This window comes from Paraphaeosphaeria sporulosa, assembly GCF_001642045.1.
Source record: "Paraphaeosphaeria sporulosa strain AP3s5-JAC2a unplaced genomic scaffold CC84scaffold_5, whole genome shotgun sequence".
NCBI lineage: Eukaryota > Fungi > Ascomycota > Dothideomycetes > Pleosporales > Didymosphaeriaceae > Paraphaeosphaeria > Paraphaeosphaeria sporulosa.
The window spans coordinates 1952889-1971894 of record NW_017253364.1 but is presented as its reverse complement, the minus strand read 5'-3'; the positions used below and the strand labels follow the sequence as shown (position 1 = coordinate 1971894).

The window sequence follows — 19006 nt, the reverse complement described above, 5'->3', positions numbered from 1 at the left end:
GGTGTGAAAAACCGAGCTTCCCGGATCTCCTGCCTTCATAAGTGAAGCGTGTACCATTGTAAGGAGGCAAGTGATGAATGGACGGAGTTAGCTGCATGGAGAGCCGCCAGTGTGATGCGCGGCCCTACCGCGGAGACTAGACCCCGCGATGGCTCGAGATTCTGAGCAGTCACGGTACTGCGCCGTTGCGACAACATGCCGTGACCCTCAGCGCACATGGACAGCGACAATCGCGACGACCGTGACCAAGCCTGCAATGAGTGTCGTCGGCGCAAGGCTCGCTGCGACAAGACACTCCCAGAGTGCGGGCCATGCAGGAAGAACCGCCGTCGGTGCACCCTGGTTGCAGCCTTCTCGCCTCGCAGAGACAGGCGCCGACTGTTTCTCCCCACGGCTTTGATCCAGGCTGACGGTGCCACTAGGTCACTGTCTCTATGAGCGGCACAGCAGAACGCCCTTGACGCGCAAGTACCTGACCCAGGTGGAGGAGCAGCTACGACGCGCCCAGCTCCAGGCCGCGCGCGCCGAAGCCCGCGCTCACCGTGCCGAAGCGAGCCTGCGCCAGCTGCAGCAGCTCGATGGCGAAAGCACCGTCGAGCACGGGACCGCCGCAGCGACAGCGGATCACGACGCCGCCGAAGACGACACGACACCAAATGACGAGGCTGGGCTGGCTTTCGAAGGTCCGCCGTCTGGTCTGGCCGACTACAGCTGGTCCGAGCAGACACTGGACAGCGGCCTCCCAGAGACGAACCCAGCCACGGGCGGGTCCAACGGCGAGGACGAAGGCGCGGCCGATGGCATGGCTTCTCTGACCGTGGACGACCACGAAGCGGGCTATCTAGGCGTGGCCTCTGGCGCTGCCATGTTACGGCTGCTCCTTCCTGATGCGCATGCTTCGTACAAAAAGGCAGTCTCCCATCCGCCGCCTGCTGCCCCTGCGCCGAGTCTGTCGGAACACTGGCTGGACACGCCCTTGTGGGATGCGCTTGACATGGGCTCGGTCGATCTGGACGCTGCCATCAACGCCTACTTCGGCCTGTACCACAACTCGTACCCGCTCGTTGAAGAACACACGTTCAGGGCCCAATACTCCCAAGTCATACCCCGTCCGTCTGGGCGCAGCTGGCATGCTCTGGCATTCATGATAGCCGCCATTGGCCACTTCACAGCTGCTACAACGCCTACCGACACCGATCGGCGTCTCTTCATGGCTGCCAAGTCCAACATGTCGATCGAGAGCCTGGAGATGGGCAACATCACTCTTGTACAGACGCTGACGCTCATGTCCAATTATCTCCAAAAGCGTAACAAACCCAACAGTGGCTACAACTATCTCGGCCTTGCTCTCCACATGGCCATGGGACTCGGCTTGCACAAGGAGTTCAATGATTGGGATATCTCGCCTTTGAACATGGAGATTCGTCGTCGCGTTTGGTGGTGCATGTTCGTCTTCAACATCGGGGCCGCCATCACCTTTGGTCGTCCTTTGGCCTGGCCGAATCGCAATGTAGAGATATCGCTGCCGCTCAATGTCAACGACCGAGCTCTTACTAACCTGTCTCGTTCGCTCCCCGATGAAGTAGACAACATCACAACCTTCAGTGCTCTCATCATGCAGTCCAAATTCCACATGTTGACAAACGATATCTACACGCGCGTCATATCCATGCCGTTCCCTTCCGCCACGGAGCTCATTCGATTGGATGACACGCTGATCGGGAAATGGGAATCCTCTGTTCCACCGTGGTATCGACAGACCTCACCGATTCCTGCCAAGTTTGCGACTGGGCACGCGATCATGTGGTGGCGCCTGTATAACTTCAGAATCATCATGTATCGTCCGTATGTAATGCGACGCGTTCTACAGGCAAGGGCACCGGATACCAACAATGGCAACGTCGTTCCACGCGCTGTTCAAGAAGCATACAATCGCTGCCTAAGGGACGCTGAGGCAAGCATATCCACCATCAGTGAATTCTGGGCATCTACTCCACCGACGAGACTAGCTGCGTGGTATGCCCTATACTTTCTGTTCCAGGCCTCACTCATACCTTGCGTGTGTCTTCGGAACGAACCAAACGCACCGTCATCCGCTAGTTGGCGGTCCCAGGTTAATCAGACGCTTCATACCATGCAACTTATCTCAACGCTGAACCCCAGTGCACAAGATTGCTACAATGTCATTCAACGACTTTGTGGGCCATTTTTGCAACCGCAGATCAACGACCACGCCGCCGGGTCCACTCCCGACAGCACCACGCTTGCGAGCTATCCACCGCTGGAATCCACGCAGGAATCGCCGCAAACGCAGATCAACAGCGTCTATGCCATGATGTGGCCCAACGCAAACCCTGCCGACGTGGATATACTGATGCAAGACGGCATTTGGAACAACTTCTTTACCGGCATGAGCGACCTACCGCAGCCGACAATTCCTCAACCTGGGGATGGTGGTGCAAATCAATTTCCGTGGGATTGAGATTCATGTCCGCTCAATTTTCCGTTATCACACTAGACTCGCATGACAGTTTGCGCAGCAGCTGTCTGATGGCCGTATGGCTTATGTCGCAAAACCCTTCTGTGGCTCCGTGGGCAGGCGTCGGTTCTACCGCGACAAGCAGCCCAGTAGGAATGAAAAGGCGAGACCCTCGTCGGTTCGAAGAGCATTTTTTTTTTCGAATGCAAGGCTCAGCATTCGCGTTCGACAGCTTCTAGCCATCAAGCAGAGGTGGCAATGTCGGCGCCAATAGACATAACCAAGGACAGTCTTGTGATGCAAAGCACGATAATACTGGGAGTCAAACTTACCTCTACTAGCTACACCGCGAAGTGAAAGACAATTAGAACAGAAGCACCGGAATTGCGACAGCGTTCCTGGGTATAGACGTAATTCTATGTACAAGGCGACCAATCAGCTACAGAAGATAGAGTGCCTTCGGCTTTAGCTTTTCTACTGAACAGTCAAACCTGCTTTAAGCCACCTCCTTGTATTCCTTGTCTGCATAAACATGTTCCTTCTCGACGGCCTGCGCATCAACTTGAGCGCCGGGTCCGTCAAAGATCTCAGCAATCTCTTCTAAGCTTCGTCCCTTGGTCTCGGGGAAGAACATGTACGTAATCGCGAGGAATACGGCCAGGAAACAGCAGAAACAAATGTAGTATTTCCAGCCAAGATTTTCCATACCGATCGGATTGACGAAAGCAGCAATGACAAGTGAGCAGTAGATGGACAACAATTCGCACGTTATACCCTTGGATCGCAGGGTGTAGGGAAAGATTTCAGTGGGATATGACATGAGGAGCGGAGTATAGGCGATGTCGTAGTGGAAGTAAAAGGCGAAGAGACACACCACGACGACGTAGCCGGCTGCCTTGTTGTTCTGCTCGTTGTTGACTGCTGAACATGCCGTCCAGACAATGTACGAAATCAACATCCCGATGCCGCTCCAGATGAACAAGGTTCGGCGACCGAGTCGATCGACGAGGAAGGCTGCACCGAGAGCGGCGGCGAAGTTGAAGATTTGGAGCAGTCCGTTGATGAGCGTTTGATCGAAAGAATCCGTGATGCCGATGGAGTTGAGGACGAGGGTAAGATAATAGCTTACGACACCTGCGAACAGTCAGAGGTGTCACGAAACATCGTTGACCATTGTATCTTACCGATTCCGTTCCACTGAGCAAATGCACCCAAGCATACGGCGATGAAAAGACGTTTCCGGTTACCGGGAGTGGCTACAAGTGTACCCCAGTTGACGGTCGCAGCTGCTCGCTCGTTTCGGATGGCTTGGACAATCTCGCTCATCTCCCGGTTTACGAGCGGGCTATCAGGATCACCTCCTGCGTGGTATTTTGTGAGGATAGCATGTGCTTCTTCGGTTCGTTCCTGGGCGACAAGCCATCTACACGTGGTTAGCAAATGCGGTTTGTGGAGAAGTTTTCCAAGCTGACCTAGGAGATTCGGGCAGATTCCAGAAGAAGGCTAGTTGCACCAGGGGATACCCAGCTTGGAGAATGGTAGGAATTCGCCAGCTCCAGTTGTCTGGTCGTTGCTCAGTGCCAAAGGTTGTCCAGGCTGCAAGAATCGCTCCGAGGTAGTACATGGTCCAGAAAGCAGATGTATATTTGCCACGATGTGTAGGATACGCGAGCTCAGCAATCAGCATCGGCGAGGGCTGGACGACGAACATTCCCGCAGCGCCCACCACGAAACGTGATACGACGAACTGTGCCAACGTGGTTGCTGTTGCTTGAATGATGGTAGCTACGATGACCCCGATCAGGCCAGCCAGCAGCACGAATCTTCGACCATATCTATCCGACAGGATTCCGACGAAAGGAAGGACAACGACGGATCCGATAGATTGAGCAGCATTGATAAGTCCAAGTAGAGCTCCCGCGGGATTTCCGAAATAATCCTGCCACTGTTTAAGGGATTGGAGACCGTTCATCAGAGATCCTACCGAGAGTCAAATTTGCCAACTAATTCGTTTGGACACACTCACCATCATAGCCTGCCACTGACGAAGAAAGGAGTGGGATGAGCAGGATCAAGTTCAGTCGCAATAGATGCGGTGTCTGAAACCAGTATTTGGTTGTCTGGGGCATCACCTCCGCGAGGGCGCGACCGACAATCTGTTCGTCCCTCATAATGGCAACAATCTCACGACAACAGAAGACCTTGACAAGGAAGGAAAAGATCGCTGAGGATACTCAAATGGTTCATCTCAACAGCTGACGGGCGACTGCTTTTAATATTCCATCACAGAACCGCTTGCATTACTCGCCGCCGCGCTTAATCTCGCGCGTATTGACTAACTCCACATGTTGTTCCAGGCGCGGGGACCCCAGAACTTACGATTCGCATGAGCGCGCGCAGGCCTCCCCAGATTCCGCGCCAACCTGCCGGGAATTCTGGGTGCACTGTTGGCCGGAACGGCCATGTGCGGGCGACTGTCGCCCTCGTCTCGAGTCGGTCCGACCCTGACAGCCAATAGAGTCGACAGACTAGCACGCGGCTCTCCGTAGGAACGACGTCACCCCCTAGTTGTTTCGCGCTTACTTCCAACGAACGTTCCATAGCGCTGGCAAACTGTATCCGATGATCCATAAGGCCATAACGTGTTGTAAACTGCACAAGACTGGGACTAAAGAGGTCTTCCCATAGCCACGATATCTTCGTGTCGGACAACTGAGTGCAGTTCCCGGAATCACCTGATCTAACATGCGGGATTGCGGCACACGATCGATCAAGCTTCGGGCCCCAACTCTATTTTGGCACTTTCAACTTGATCTTGTTCCTCAGATCTTGAAACTAGTCAATTGAAAGTTTCACAGTTGAGTAATAGACCCAACGTGCTTCAGGCTTCACACTCATTCGAGTTCGCAACATGTGGGTATCAGGACTTGATTTCGTTCATAGCACTGTATCTACCTGCATGTGTATCCTCCATCAACAACAATATCCGCTCCCGTCGTGTACGTACTCGCATCACTCGCCAGGTACAAGTATGCGGCCTTCAACTCTCTCGGGTCAGCATCGCGCTTCAACGGCGTGAGGCTGAACCACTCCTCCTTCATCTCGAACGGGCAGTCCCCTGAGATGGCAGTGTCTATGTAGCCAGGGCTCACGCAGTTCACGCGGCCACCCCACTTGGCCCACTCCACGGCCAGCGACTTCGCGAGATGGATTACACCAGCCTTGCAGGCATTGTAGCACGATTGCTCTTGTGGGACGTTGGCGGCGTGGCCGGACATTGACGCTGTGAAGATGCAGTTTCCGGCTATAGGATTCCATTGTCAGCGTAAAGTTCATATCTTGAGCTTGGGGGATAGCGGAACTTACAGCCCTGTTTCTTGAACACCAATCCAGCCGCTCGGGCACAGTAGTACGCGCCGTCGAAATCGATGGCTCGCACCTTGTTCCAGTCCTCGACGAGGTCATCCAGACCCCCTGCCTTTGTCGGAATACCAGCGTTTGCAATCATGATATCAAGTCTGCCGAACTCGTCCACCACGGCCGCTACTCCTTGCTCCACTGCAGCGTAGTCCTCCACAGCCACCTGGTAGGCCTTGACCTTGACGTTGAAGTCGGAGGCGATGGTCTCGGCGAGCGCGTGCGCCTTCTTGGAGTGCGCATACCATATCGCGATGTTTGCTCCAGCTTCCGCCAGCGCACGGGCAATCTCGTAGCCGATGCCGCCTGAGCCACCCGTTATTATGGCCGTCTTGCCGTCCAGACGGAACATGTCGAAGACGCTATCTTTGAGCGGGGGGTTGGGGGCCCGAATGGACTTCCTGGTGGCGCCATTGCCGTTGGAGGTTCCGTTGGCAGCAGTCATTGTGCAAGATACGTAGCAAGGAGATTGGGTATAGAACTTGAACGAGTGAGACGAGGTTGCGGATTTCAATAGGAATGAAATGTGGCTTGGGACTCTATATAAGGGAGGAAAGACTCCAGGTGCCCTTTTTACTGTGGATCTACTATGTTGGCTGCATCCACACTGGACAGAAGCAGTTTCTTACGCGGGGATGGCAGCTATGGGGTCGCCCTCGTCTCGGGTCCCAAGAGCGATGCATGCAGTGTACCGTCTACACATTGCCTACTCAGGGATCCCACATCTGGAGCAAAGCCTCTTGGAACCTGACCTGCCGGTCTTGTGATCAACGGCCAAGCGTTCTGAGTCGCATACGGCTATGCGGGCGGTACCTGAGGTTCTAGGGTGACCTCCTCCGCGACTACCGACTACGGTGGGCCAGTGGGTAGTCTGTCGCGTGTTTCGTGCAGGGATACCTACCTTTTCCCAAGTCGAATCGATCAATAGAGACCCGCGCGATGTCAAGTGACGACCGGAGCATCCGACCCTGGACTTTTAGATCTGTCGCCGGATGTAGTGCCCAGGTCTAAGCGCAAGCTAAACCTTTTCATCTGTCTGAGCTGGCTGGCGCGCAAAAACTGCAGCTAGTAATCTGCACAGTCCCTGCCTACCTCGCTAGGTCAGAATATGCGGAACATGTCGGAGGACTTTGCTATGGTCTTTGATATCATCTACGACCAAGTCTCAGTCACCACATCGCACAGGTAGCCTGGAAATGGAAGATATTTTACTCTGGAAGAAGAGACAGTTGATCAAAGTTGGTCGAATTATTCTATCATCACCACCCAACGCCCCGTGGACTTGCGGGTACAACAGCTTTCTATCAATCACTCAAGGCAAGGTATATCCTCCGTCAATAACCAAGTTCGCACCCGTCATGTACGAGCTCGCCTGACTCGCCAAAAACACATACGCCCCCTTCAACTCATCCGGTTCGCACATTCTCTTCGCAGGAATCATGTCGAACCATTTCTTCCTGTGTGCCTCGGGGTGCACGTCGAGCATGTCTGTCGCGATGAACCCGGGGCTCACGCAGTTGACACGTGCAAACTCAACCCACTCGACGGACAAGCAACGTGCTAATTGCACCACGCCTGCCTTTGATGCATTGTACGCAGCCTGTTTTTGCGGAACGTTGACGAGGATCGCGGACACGGATGCAGTGAAGATCAAGTTCCCGTGGCCCTGCTTCTTGAAGATGTTACCCGCTGCCTGCGCGGTGTAGAATGCGCCGTCGAGGTTCACAGCCATGACCTTGCGCCACTGCTCCTCGGTGTAGTCTTCCGCAGCATGGTGATTTGCGATTCCTGCGTTGGCCACGACGATGTCGAGACCTCCAAAATCTTTGGCAATTTGCTGTAGTACTGAAGCGATCTCATCCTTGTTTTCGACAGAGGCCTTGTACGCTTTTACGTTGGCGCCGGTGTCTTTTGCGATCTGGGACGCGATGGCGTCGGCGTCTTTGGTAGACGAGTAGAGGATTGCGACCGAGGCGCCTGCTTCGGCGAGGGCGCGCGAGGCGGAGAGCCCGATGCCGCGGACGCCGCCGGTGACGGCTGCGACTTTGCCTTTGAGGGAGAAGTGGGAGGTTACGGGGCTGGAGGGGTTGGGGTGTTTGGCGAGAGACATGGTCGTGATTCTAGATGGTAGGTGGGTTCAGAGATGTTGTGCCCAAGTAGAGAGAACGAAGATAGGTGTATGGTGAGGAGATGAAGAAACTAGATGAGTCAAAAAGGCAAGGGATTGCACGCGGATTCTACAATTTTTTTGTTCTTCTTTCGTACTGACGCCGATCCAGCGCGCGAGGGCGACGTGGGGAGCTACGGAGTGGGTGCACCTACGCGCAGCACGCGTCCTGCACGATATCCCACCATTACGGGAGCTAGTGGCGGGAGCACAACGACTCCTCAGGATGGAAACTCCAACGGTCCGTAGAACACCATCACGAGGTGTTGGAAGCATCAGGGATCCACACGGCGCGGGGCTCCCCCGCATTAGTGGAGGGGTCGATGGGTGACGTTGACCCTTAGCTTTCGGTCCTCCACCCTCGATGCGAGGGTGATGCGCAGAGAGGCCCGATATTTGTTGAACATGATGCAGGTCGCTGAGATGAGATCCCAAATCTATTTTCTCAGACGTCCTGAGAAGTACAAGTTTTCTCAGTCTGAGTTACCTCTTCCCTTCGAAGATTAATTGTGTGTCTCAGCTCACACCCTCACAATGTCCACCACTACCGAAATAAATCGCTCCTTCGTCCTACGCGCCGTCAAAGATGTCGCCTTTGAGGATCGCCCCGTCCCCAAACTTCGCGATGAACATGAAGTTCGCGTCCACGTCGCCCAAACCGGCATCTGCGGCAGCGATGTGCACTACTGGCAGCGCGGTCGCATCGGCGACTTCGTGCTCGAATCGCCCATCGTCCTGGGCCACGAGTCGTCCGGCGTCGTCGTGGAAGCCGGATCAAAAGTAACGAACCTCAAGATCGGCGACCGCGTGGCCATCGAGCCCGGCGTCCCCTGCAGACGATGCGACTACTGCCGCGCAGGGTCCTACAACTTGTGCAACGATACCATCTTCGCGGCGACTCCACCGTGGGATGGCACGCTGGCGAAGTATTATACGGTGGCCAGCGACTACTGCTACAAGATCCCGGACACCATGGACATGGAAGAAGCGGCCATGGTCGAGCCCGTCGCCGTCGCCGTCCAAATCTGCAAAGTTGCTTCCATCCGCGCAAACCAGACCGTCGTCGTCTTCGGCGCGGGCCCAATCGGCGTCCTCTCGCAAGCTGTGGCCAAGGCCTCGGGCGCGAAGAAAGTCATTGCAGTGGATATCTCGCAGTCACGACTCGACTTTGCGCGGAAGTACGCTGCGGACGGGACGTTTCTGCCTCCGCGGGCAGAGGAGGGCGTGGATTCGGTCGAGCATGCGGAGAACGTCGCGAAGATGATTAAGGAGGAATTTGGGTTGGGCGAGGGCGCGGACGTGGTGCTTGAGTGTACAGGGGCCGAACCCTGCATTCAGACTGGTATAAACGTAGCCATCAAGGGCGGCACTTATGTGCAAGCTGGTATGGGGAAGGAAGTAAGTCGTTCGCTGCATTTACCTCTGTCACCTTGGAACTGTGCTAACACGCTGCAAAACAGAATGTGGTGTTCCCCATCACAACAGCCTGCATCCGCGCGCTTACTATCAAGGGATCGATACGGTATTCAGTGGGATGTTATCCTGATGCGGTGCATCTGGTGGCGTCGGGCGCGGTCGACGTTAAGAAGCTGATCACCAACCGGTTCAAATTCGAGGAAGCGGAGAAGGCATTTGAGCTTGTTAAGGCGGCGAAGGAGGGCGTGTTTAAGGTCGTTATTGAGGGGGTGCAGTGAGGTTGTCTTCTGCGGTAGAGTCGGGCTCGGTTTGACATTGGATTTAGAGAGATACCACGTATGAATCGGAAAAGCTTCAAATGTTCATTGCCACGTATGACTCGGATTAGCTGCATGTAAGGTTGTTTTGTAACGTATTTCAAGGCTGAGGATCCCCGCGCAAACCAAATAACGATTGAAATTCATTGCTCCAATTCACTTTTACTGTACCTCAGATGTCCCGTTCACTTCGATGCTGATGAATCTTCGTCTTTTGCATTATCGAATAATAGCCGTGCATCTTCTCTACTACCTTATGGGATACCAGTTGCTGGTTCGTGTAAGTCAGCTTCTTGCGTGCGAACATTCCGGGATGAGGAGTTTCGTTGTCACGGAGTAAGGCGCCGGCACACATCCGACAAGGGCGACAGTCGACCGCCCAAAAAGTGGATCCTTTTCAAGCACAACATGCAGCAACACCGGCGGACAACACCACTTCACACCCCAGACCAGCCTACAAAGCCCAACCCCAATTTCATCACTAGTTCGAACAAGACCTACCAACAAGACAACCATTCCACCTGGTCAGACCTCCTAAATCACGCTTTCTATCGCTACGTTTGAAAGAAAAGACGCAATGGCGCAAGACACGACTGTACACGCGGTGCCTGCAAGCAGCCTGAAATCCACCATCCTCCATCTAGCCAAGCGCGTCGAGGCGCTCCTCGCCCGGCAGGCGTCCTCCGACACGCCATCCCGGATCCTAGTCGCGCTGGCTGGCGTTCCCGGGTCCGGAAAATCTACCGTGTCGGCAGCGCTGCTGGTGGAGCTTGCTGCAAGAGGGATAGCCGATGTTGCTGTTGTTCCTATGGTATGTTCTGTTTTCCTGCTGCCTTCCGGGCTCGTCGTGATCGTATTGCGTCGCAATGAAGACATTCCAAACGAATATAGCCTAGAGGAAGCGGGTCAGTGCAGCGATGTCATCGATTAGACGTGACTCGCGCCATGTCCTCCAACATCGCTTACACTTCTCGCAGGACGGTTTCCACCTCACCAAAAAGCAACTCTCCGCTCTACCAAATTCAGAAGAAGCCTTCGCCCGCCGCGGCGCCCCATTTACTTTCGACGCCCCCTCCTTCCTCTCCCTCGTTCAATCCCTCGCCGTCACACCCCTTCCCACCCCCTCCTCCCCGTCCCCAGAAACCTTCCTCTACGCCCCCAGCTTCGACCACGCCCTTCAAGATCCCGTAAAAGACGGCATACCCATCTCCTCACGCACGCGTCTCATCATCGTTGAAGGGAATTACGTCCTGCTGGATGAGGAGCCGTGGCGCGATGTCGCGGCGCTGTGTGCGGAGAAGTGGTTCGTGGATACGCCACGGAAGGTGGTGCTAGAGAGACTAGTAGGGCGGCATCTAGCTGCGGGGATTGAGACGGATGTGGAGGAGGCGGTGAAGAGGGTTGAGGCGAATGATTTGCCCAATGGGGATGTAATTAGGGAGAGATTGATTATACCGGATGTTATGGTTGAGAATTGAGGTGAATTGGAAGGGGGTTTGAATGCATAATTGCAGGGCAGTATTGATTTAAATCTATCATAGCTGTGCGCACTTGATTGTGAACATCCCCGTCGGACTTGAAGTACAAGCTCTCTACGAGCGGTCGCACGAATCCAATAATTTCGTATCTCCCAACGCTGTGCCTATTATAGATCCGCAAGCCATTTCTCCAAGACCTGGTTCACACCTTGCGGATCTTCCACCAGCAACCAATGACTCTTGTTCAGTGGCTCAATGGTCAAATCGTCAAAGCTTGCACGCATCTCCTCCTCATAGTACCGCGGCAGCACCGTGGTATCCTGCAAGCTCGGGATAAAAAGCGCTGGCAGCTTGTACCTGAATCCACCCGCCTTCGCAACATCCAGCTCATCCTCAAAGTTCATCCGTCTCGTGCGGTACCAGTTCCAGCCTCCTCTAACCCCATTTCGAGATATGGCATCCACGTAGATTTCTAACTCTTCGCCCTTCAGGAACCCTGAGTCCGGTGCAATATCCGGGAGCACGTCGTATAAGATACCTGACTTTTCCGAGACCGCATACCGCCCATCAGCCGTCGACCCGCCAATCAGCGCAGTCAACAACGTGCGGATGTCTTCCTTGCTCGTGAAGTTCCGATCAAACGATACATCTCGCCACTGCAGCTGATACCCATACGTCTCATACACGCCGCTGTCCACCAACTCTTGCAAATCCACCCACTGTTCATTCGGCCCAAAATAAGTCTGTGTATATGGGTAGCTCAGCGCAAATAGCGCTTTCGTTTTTTCAGGGTACCACATAGGAAACTTGTACGCCACGCCAGTGCCCCAGTCGTGTCCGCCTACAATAACCTGCGCGTTAGGCCCAAGCACAGCGTCGACGATGGCCGCGATGTCAGCGCTCATTTCCTTGAAGGTGTAGCGGGAGATAGGGCAGGGGGCAGACGTGCGAGCTGCGCCGAGCATGTCGGGGACGAGAAGACGATAGCCGAGGGAGGAGAGGAAGGAGATAGCGTGGCGCCAGCCATATGAGAAGTCGGGCAGGCCGTGGAAGAGGAGGATGGTGCCTTTGGGGGTGATGCCGGGGCTTGGGAGGGCGTGCAGGTAGTGGTAGGTCTGGTTGCGGACAGTGATATAGTGCGATGTTGTGCCGTTCGTTGCTCCGGGGACAGTGGAGTTAGTTGCCATTACTGTGATGAGCAGGAAGACGAAGGATAGAGCAAGGGTGCTGAGTTTCATGTTGATGAAGGAATGATGGCGGACAGCAAAGCGGATTTGATTCTTTGTGATGGCCCTCGCTGTAGGATGCTACCTCTTTCACAGTTTTCTGGATGTATGCTTACGGACGTCTTGCGTTACGTGCTCGTGGAAGTCCACTAGCTGACCTAATCTAAGGTTTACTCATCGGCCTTCAGTAGATAATCGGAGTAAGCGAACGTCAAGAGTACAGAACGGCGGAGTTCCACCACTGAGTGGAACGAATGGAAGCATTTCATTGGCCAGTCTAGTGGGGCCAAAAGGATTGCGCGAACGAAAGATTATCAGTCAAATATTCGCACGAAAGGTTTGGTTATCAAGCAACATTGTGACATCTGAGGTGAACTTTCAGAAGTGGAGGTTAAAATCGGTGCGTTGTTCGAGCAGGAAGTGATTACGACATAGGCTAGCGCACTCCTGCCTTCATGTAGAGAAGCATTTGCTCTCAGTAATCTGAGCTGACTATCCATCACATCGCAGGTTAGACGTGCAACCGCGTCTCCCCTTTTCATCAACACTATATGATTACTTCTTGCAACTTCTGCCCCACATATGTTCCGTCTGCTCAATTCCTGAGCAATCAGCCTTCTACAAGTCTCTGGCCAATGTCTTTTGCACCTGTTTAAAAAGGCTGCTAATATCTATTTTATTTGCAATTAGTTTCATAGTTGATGCTTAAGTCTCAACTGCTTTTGTAAATCAAGGGACCATGGTTTTGCAGAGAATCGGTTCTCGACTTCGACCCTAACGTTCTTTAGCTCGGACCACACAGACTCGCTGCGCGCCCACCTCTTGGCTTTTTCGATCTCTACCATTCCGGTTATATCCCAATTTAAGATCACCTTATGTAGCCGGATAAGAGGAGGTTGGCAGTGGGCCTTCCACTCGAGACTCGATTTCGCCAATCGAAGATGGTGCCCCCCAAAAGGTCGGTCACTTCAATGACATCCACCATAGTAACGAAGAAGGGAATACCATCTTGGCCTTTCAGAAGGTACTTGTGCCCCATCATTTGATCCCGACGCAATCTCATGCTCATCAACGCGTTTTGTGGGGCTCGTAGGTAATATAGGTTCGGGAAATTGCGGAGACTACCACTGCGGAAGGGCCGCGCACTTTCGAGAACTCGAGTAGTCTTCTTCAGTCTAAGTATTTCCAGATTTTCCTCTAGGTGCGAGCTGAAAACGTCCAATGTCTCCAGAAAGGGTAATACGATTGGCGGCCAGCGACCAAAGATCAATTGATACGTTGACCACGAATACTACTGGTCTCGATCGGCTTCGTATGCTTCTAGAAGAAGTTTCAGCTCCTTGAGGTGTGGAAGAGGTGCCAGCATCGTGTTCAGCCTGTTTTTTAATAGTTTTTTTTTTCTTCCTGAAAAGTCGGCGATTTTGGACCCCATGGGGTTTGCCCAATAGACAATCATATAGCACGACCAACGTAGATATAAGTCACTCCAGCTGAGTACTGCTGTACATGAAAGATGAAAATGGTCCTGAAATCGTTATATAAGACCGCGGCATGGATAGTCGAATGCGAAGAGGTTGTGGCAGCTAGATGCAGAGGTCGGTTATATATTTGCTCAAGAGAAACCCGCTGGACTGCCCGCAACACGCATATCTTGAAAACAACCTGAAATTGCGAAATGCGAATAGCAACACCTGTAACTGGCTTACGAATGCGTGTGTTACTAATGTTCATAACTATGAATCGTATTTGGCCCGGCACAAAAATTTGTTTGACACTCTTGCTCCACAATTTGCTAGTCTGCGCCCTTCGAAATCTTACAAGTACTGCACGCTAGGTATAGTGGACCACATCATCTTTTTACCCTTCGACCTGCCTGCAATCAGCCAACTGCCTTGGTACAAGCTATTCCTGAGTCTTCACCGGTAGATATTCACCGGCAGACATTCACCGATTGAATTGGTCTTAAGATGAGTCACTTGCATACATGCTGAATGACACCATGCAAAACTTGGAAGCGAGCAATCCGAGCAGCTTACGAAGATGACCCGCACTGGACTCGCTTGTTGGCTCCCACAACGGCTAGCGTCCGACGCTTAACCTAATTCAAACCTCCGCGTCGTTCACGCACACGCTGCGCCCCACCTCTGGTCACTCATTCTTGGTTTCCAAACCCCGAGAGACGGTCCAAGAACCATGTGTGGCTGCAATTGTCTCGTCTCCTTGCACCATATGCCATTGAGTCAAACCGAAATGGCGCAGCACGACGGTTAAACGGCCCACAAGTGTGCTGCGTAACTGGCAAGTCGGGCCTTCTATTGGACTGAAGGGCGCGGATTCACAGTGTTGTGATGCGACAAATGCGACACTACTGACAAACCAAACGACGAGCGAGATAGCTGATGAGTCGATGGGAGGCTCGTGGAAGCGGTAGTCTGGTGTATAAGAGGGTGAGCGCGGTCGTCCGATGATGGACACTAAAATCTCATCTCAATAACTACGCCATTAATTGATCACCGAGACACTCTGATATCATTACGGCACGACTCGCAGACACGAGAAAAACGCACAGCATTAGAAGAACACATTGTCCACTACCGTGAGCATTACAAAAATCGGAAGCATATCGATACATCAACAACGTACTATCGAACAAAAATCCCCGCATCACACCGCAATGCCACCATTATCATCATCATCTCAGCAGACAAATATGACCGAGAACAACACACAGACAACCATGTCCGAGTACGACGCACAATCGACGAGGTCAACATCGACAATGACATCAACGAAGGCGCTCCTTAAGTCAATGTGGCGGTCAAGGCGGACTTCGTCCGTGTCACATACCGCCGAGACTACGGAAGAGAAGACCCAAAGGAAGCTGAGGGAAGCAGAAGCTAGGGCGGCGTGGGCGATGAGTCGGTAGTGGAGCGTTTGAGCAAACGGTTGCTGGTACACGATTGGATAGACCTGCTGGATTTTGACATCACAAGTTCGACTTTCATAATGAAAATCGGGTCATGAGGGGCTTCGGAGGCATTCGAGCGGTGGATTCTTCATGTAAAGAGATATCAATCTGAAAGGGGGGTTTGCATTGCGCCGCATGTTGACAAATTACGTCATTTCTTGTGTCAACTTGTGCTGCTAATTAGGTTCACAGTCTTTTCGTTTCGGTTCAAGTCGCTGTTTGCTGGGTTGAATCCCCCTATTGATCGTTGGTGCACCGGACGATGCGCCGAGCGAGTGTTTATTGGACGAACGTACACGCTGCTCGCCAGCTTCTTTCGCTGGTGGTCAACTTCACCACAGTCACTTTCTGAATCTCGCCCACTTCAACTGCTTCTTACATCTTAGAAATCTTGTTGTACAGTGATGTCGCATCAACAGCGTGCTGCGGACCCGCGCCTGTAAGTCTACAACCTGATGGTCTGTTGTCATCTTTCGAAGCCACCGGGCAAATTTACATGGAGGAATGTTGATTGGGTTACAGTGGCGTCGAGGACCGTTCCGAAGCTCGTATGGGCAAGGCCGACAATGACACTGCGGGTGCTGATTATTGTCGCGAGGTCAACGTGGGTGAAGGTGTCGAGTTCTCTCAGGATGACGTCTCTCACCACGGACTTTCGAGTAAGAAAATTGCGCCAGGTTTCACTCAAATACATTTCCAGCGGCTGATATGTAAAGATCATTACCGCCCTGGTCAATCTGCACCCCGCCGCAGCGAGTCTCCTCTCTTCGAGCCGATGGACACTACCGACCCTGAGCACGACGATCTTTTCAACGACGCGACCGCCGCGCTCGAAGCTATGGATGAAGCCGACGTCGCGTCAGCTCCGAAGCACGATGCCACCCTCGACGGTCTCAAGCGCGCGTGCGAGATCAAGAATCAGATCACTGGCAAGACCCTTCACATACTCGCACCCAAGCCGATGCGCGTCAGTACTTGCGCCGTCGAGATGGACCCCGACAACCAGGCTATCAAAGAAATGCGTCAGGAGCACAGCATGACTTGGGAGGCGATCGTCGTGGAGCTGAACAAGAAGCGTTTGGAGCGCGGCGAGCCTCAGACCTGGACACCCGCGGCGGTGTATTCGCGCTTTGTGCGAAGTGCGCCTCGCATTGTGGCTGCGAAGGGCGAGTATGGATTCCGCGCTCAAGACTGTGAGTGGATATCCGAGTCTTGTAACACAAACTTGAATGGCCGTGCATCTGATACTGACGCTCCCAACAGACATGCATCTCCGCAACCCCCAGGACCACCCAGCCGCCCAGCTCCCGGGCGCGATCAACAACCCCTCCGGCTACCAGTTCGGCGCAGGCGGAGGTCGCAAGCGCGTCCGTGACGAGGACCACGCTGCCAAGGACCTCGCTGACAACCTGCGTCAGCCCGTTTCCGAGACGCTGAGCGAGCAGATGGAAATCCTCAAGAAGGCCGACATGTCGGAGCTCATGATGGAGGCGGTTGCGACGGCAGAGCAAGAGTTCTGGGGCACGGTGGCGAACGCGCTGGAGAAGAAGACGGGAAAGCTCTTTGTTGCTAAGGTGTTGGAGAGCCGCTTTCACGAGATCAAGTGAAAGGTTACGTTATAACGATGAGAACACTTTAGATTGGTGATGGTGATACTGACGGAATCTAGATCGGCAACCTTTTCAGATGGTGGTGATGTTCATCATCACACCATGGTCGATGGGCTAAGCTTCCTTCGCGAAACTTCGGTGATGGTGCTGGTCTTCTTCATGGGAATTTGGTGATACGGCTTTTGTGTTAAGGTTTGGTTTGGCGTGCGATTCATCACTCATGAGCTTTTATCGGTGTGTTAATAGTCGAGAGATCCCTGTGCTCATTTCTCTCATCTTTGGGACGAAATACCAAACTTGATAATGCCACGTACTGTTGAGCCTCACCATTCCCAGTGATGGAAATTCGACACGCAGAACTATCCATCCCAATTCCATGACAGCTCGCCAGTTTGTGCCTCTGAGTCTAACGACAGTTGTTAGAAGCCATTCGCAACCTTAGGCGTGGGGCCGAAGACGTCTCCCAAACTGGCGGGTTTTTGCGTACACGATGTCTGTCAAAGATTCGTTTGTAAGCAAGAGGTGCACAAACAATCACATTGATCATTTGCATCTTTAAGGTACTCGAGATATTCCTATTCAACACGATAAAGATTTGATCCCAAAAGTTGTATAGTTATACTTCGTCAAGTACTCATCCGTCCTCCAGATCATCTTGACGCAATGTGCAATGTGGCTGCTATCAATGACCGCCCCTCCTTCATCTTGATCCATATTCAATCCCGCCATTCTGCCCCTGCTGACCGCCGCCCTATGCGTCCTCCGCATGAGTTGTGTGCAATGCGCCAAATGCTCCTCCATCGTAGTATAAACCAGATCTTCGTATCTCGATAAAGCGTCGATGCCTTCAATTGGTTGGGTGAGTTCTTTGTCCTTGAAGTAGGGAAAGGGGCCTCTGCGGCTGTTGTTGGTGTTCAGGATCCATTCGCGGTACTCTGTCTCGGAGGCTTCGTCGAAGCATTCGTGTGGTATCCAGCCGCTTGAGAGAAGGTCGAATTTGCAGCCGAGGGCTTGAGCATCGGCGTAGGAACTACCACAGTGGAGCTTGGTGGGCGGGAGGTGCGATATATACGACAAGACTGACGAGGAGAGGAATCCGAGCAGGGCGGCGGTGACGAGGTAGAGAGCCAATTTCGCTTTCGAACGAGGATAAGGATGACCTTTTAATTCCGGTATGGAGTCTGACTCGGAGACTTTATCGTACTTGTATGAGATTGCCATTTGTCAACTTCCAGTTGGTGCAGGTCGCGGCAGATGAAGGTGTTGGAGGTCAGCGAGCGCTGAAATGAACGAGTAGCTCGAATATGGATCCGTATTGTCGGCCAAATCTAGTCTTCAATAAAGTTGGCGCGCTACTGCCATTCGTCAAATCGGATCTGGACCCCACGTCTTCGTCTAAATTTCGAGATCAGTAGCGCGGGCAAACAAAGGAAAACCAACTGAAGGCGTGGCAAGCCGTGTGCGCCTATGCATTTTTTTGCGTGCGACGATGCGCGACCTCTTTGCACAAAGGTCTTGGGAGCGAAGCATCTTTCTATAGTACCCGCGTTCAAAACGTGTGGTAATTAATCGAATAGCTTTATGATTTCGTTAACCATCTGTGAAAGGCGAAACTTCGTCCATGATAAATCTTGAAACACTGCCTTATTTAGAGTGCCTGGAGAAGAAGTCGCTTGCTTCCAACGTTCTGAGCCTTGTGAGTCCTGCTACGGGCCATCATCTGAAGCCAGGCCAGATGGAGGTTAGTTAAGTTCCAACGCAACTTCTCCGCGACCGCACCGCTGCCCATCAAGAACGAAGGTAAGCCACGATACTTGAGGTCGGAGTGCGGCACATTTCCCGGTTGCCGAATCGGACAGTTGCCCGAAAGCGCCATCCGCACAGCTGCGGGGCAAACGCGAGCTCTGCCCCGCACACCAGATGCAGCG

The 19006-nt window shown here is 53.2% G+C and overlaps 9 protein-coding genes across 9 annotated transcripts; 4 read left to right on the top strand and 5 right to left on the bottom strand.

Annotated features, from left to right (window-relative positions):
• Positions 1 to 216: 216 nt before the first annotated feature.
• CC84DRAFT_1245020 (uncharacterized protein) lies at positions 217 to 2847 on the top strand (the record flags this gene model as incomplete). Its single annotated transcript, XM_018184175.1, has 3 exons — positions 217 to 328; positions 423 to 481; positions 665 to 2847. 3 exons carry the CDS (start codon positions 217 to 219, stop codon positions 2480 to 2482), a joined length of 1989 nt encoding a protein of 662 aa, XP_018036455.1. The 3' UTR covers positions 2483 to 2847.
• A 128-nt stretch (positions 2848 to 2975) lies between these two features.
• CC84DRAFT_1217358 (general substrate transporter) lies at positions 2976 to 4650 on the bottom strand (the record flags this gene model as incomplete). Its single annotated transcript, XM_018182885.1, has 4 exons — positions 2976 to 3613; positions 3664 to 3902; positions 3952 to 4459; positions 4506 to 4650. 4 exons carry the CDS (start codon positions 4648 to 4650, stop codon positions 2976 to 2978), a joined length of 1530 nt encoding a protein of 509 aa, XP_018036454.1.
• Positions 4651 to 5430: 780 nt separating this feature from the next.
• CC84DRAFT_1217357 (short chain dehydrogenase) lies at positions 5431 to 6341 on the bottom strand (the record flags this gene model as incomplete). The annotated part of the gene is made up of 2 exons (XM_018182884.1): positions 5431 to 5783; positions 5846 to 6341. 2 exons carry the CDS (start codon positions 6339 to 6341, stop codon positions 5431 to 5433), a joined length of 849 nt encoding a protein of 282 aa, XP_018036453.1.
• Positions 6342 to 6774: 433 nt separating this feature from the next.
• CC84DRAFT_745208 (NAD(P)-binding protein) lies at positions 6775 to 8301 on the bottom strand. Its single transcript, XM_018187280.1, has one exon. The coding sequence runs from the start codon at positions 8004 to 8006 to the stop codon at positions 7209 to 7211; it is 798 nt and encodes a 265-aa protein (XP_018036452.1). The 5' UTR covers positions 8007 to 8301; the 3' UTR covers positions 6775 to 7208.
• Positions 8302 to 8597: 296 nt separating this feature from the next.
• Positions 8598 to 9757, top strand: CC84DRAFT_1217355 (putative alcohol dehydrogenase; the record flags this gene model as incomplete). Its single annotated transcript, XM_018182883.1, has 2 exons — positions 8598 to 9461; positions 9524 to 9757. 2 exons carry the CDS (start codon positions 8598 to 8600, stop codon positions 9755 to 9757), a joined length of 1098 nt encoding a protein of 365 aa, XP_018036451.1.
• A 616-nt stretch (positions 9758 to 10373) lies between these two features.
• CC84DRAFT_1187116 (phosphoribulokinase/uridine kinase) lies at positions 10374 to 11274 on the top strand (the record flags this gene model as incomplete). The annotated part of the gene is made up of 2 exons (XM_018180904.1): positions 10374 to 10607; positions 10774 to 11274. The coding sequence occupies 2 exons, from the start codon at positions 10374 to 10376 to the stop codon at positions 11272 to 11274; spliced, it is 735 nt and encodes a 244-aa protein (XP_018036450.1).
• Positions 11275 to 11388: 114 nt separating this feature from the next.
• Positions 11389 to 12461, bottom strand: CC84DRAFT_1196266 (alpha/beta-hydrolase; the record flags this gene model as incomplete). Its single annotated transcript, XM_018181449.1, has 1 exon — positions 11389 to 12461. One exon carries the CDS (start codon positions 12459 to 12461, stop codon positions 11442 to 11444), a length of 1020 nt encoding a protein of 339 aa, XP_018036449.1. The 3' UTR covers positions 11389 to 11441.
• A 3845-nt stretch (positions 12462 to 16306) lies between these two features.
• Positions 16307 to 17075, top strand: CC84DRAFT_1091617 (uncharacterized protein; the record flags this gene model as incomplete). The annotated part of the gene is made up of 2 exons (XM_018174407.1): positions 16307 to 16661; positions 16732 to 17075. 2 exons carry the CDS (start codon positions 16307 to 16309, stop codon positions 17073 to 17075), a joined length of 699 nt encoding a protein of 232 aa, XP_018036448.1.
• Positions 17076 to 17627: 552 nt separating this feature from the next.
• CC84DRAFT_1164441 (uncharacterized protein) lies at positions 17628 to 18480 on the bottom strand. Its single transcript, XM_018178488.1, has one exon. It carries the CDS (start codon positions 18297 to 18299, stop codon positions 17658 to 17660), a length of 642 nt encoding a protein of 213 aa, XP_018036447.1. The 5' UTR covers positions 18300 to 18480; the 3' UTR covers positions 17628 to 17657.
• Positions 18481 to 19006: the final 526 nt, after the last annotated feature.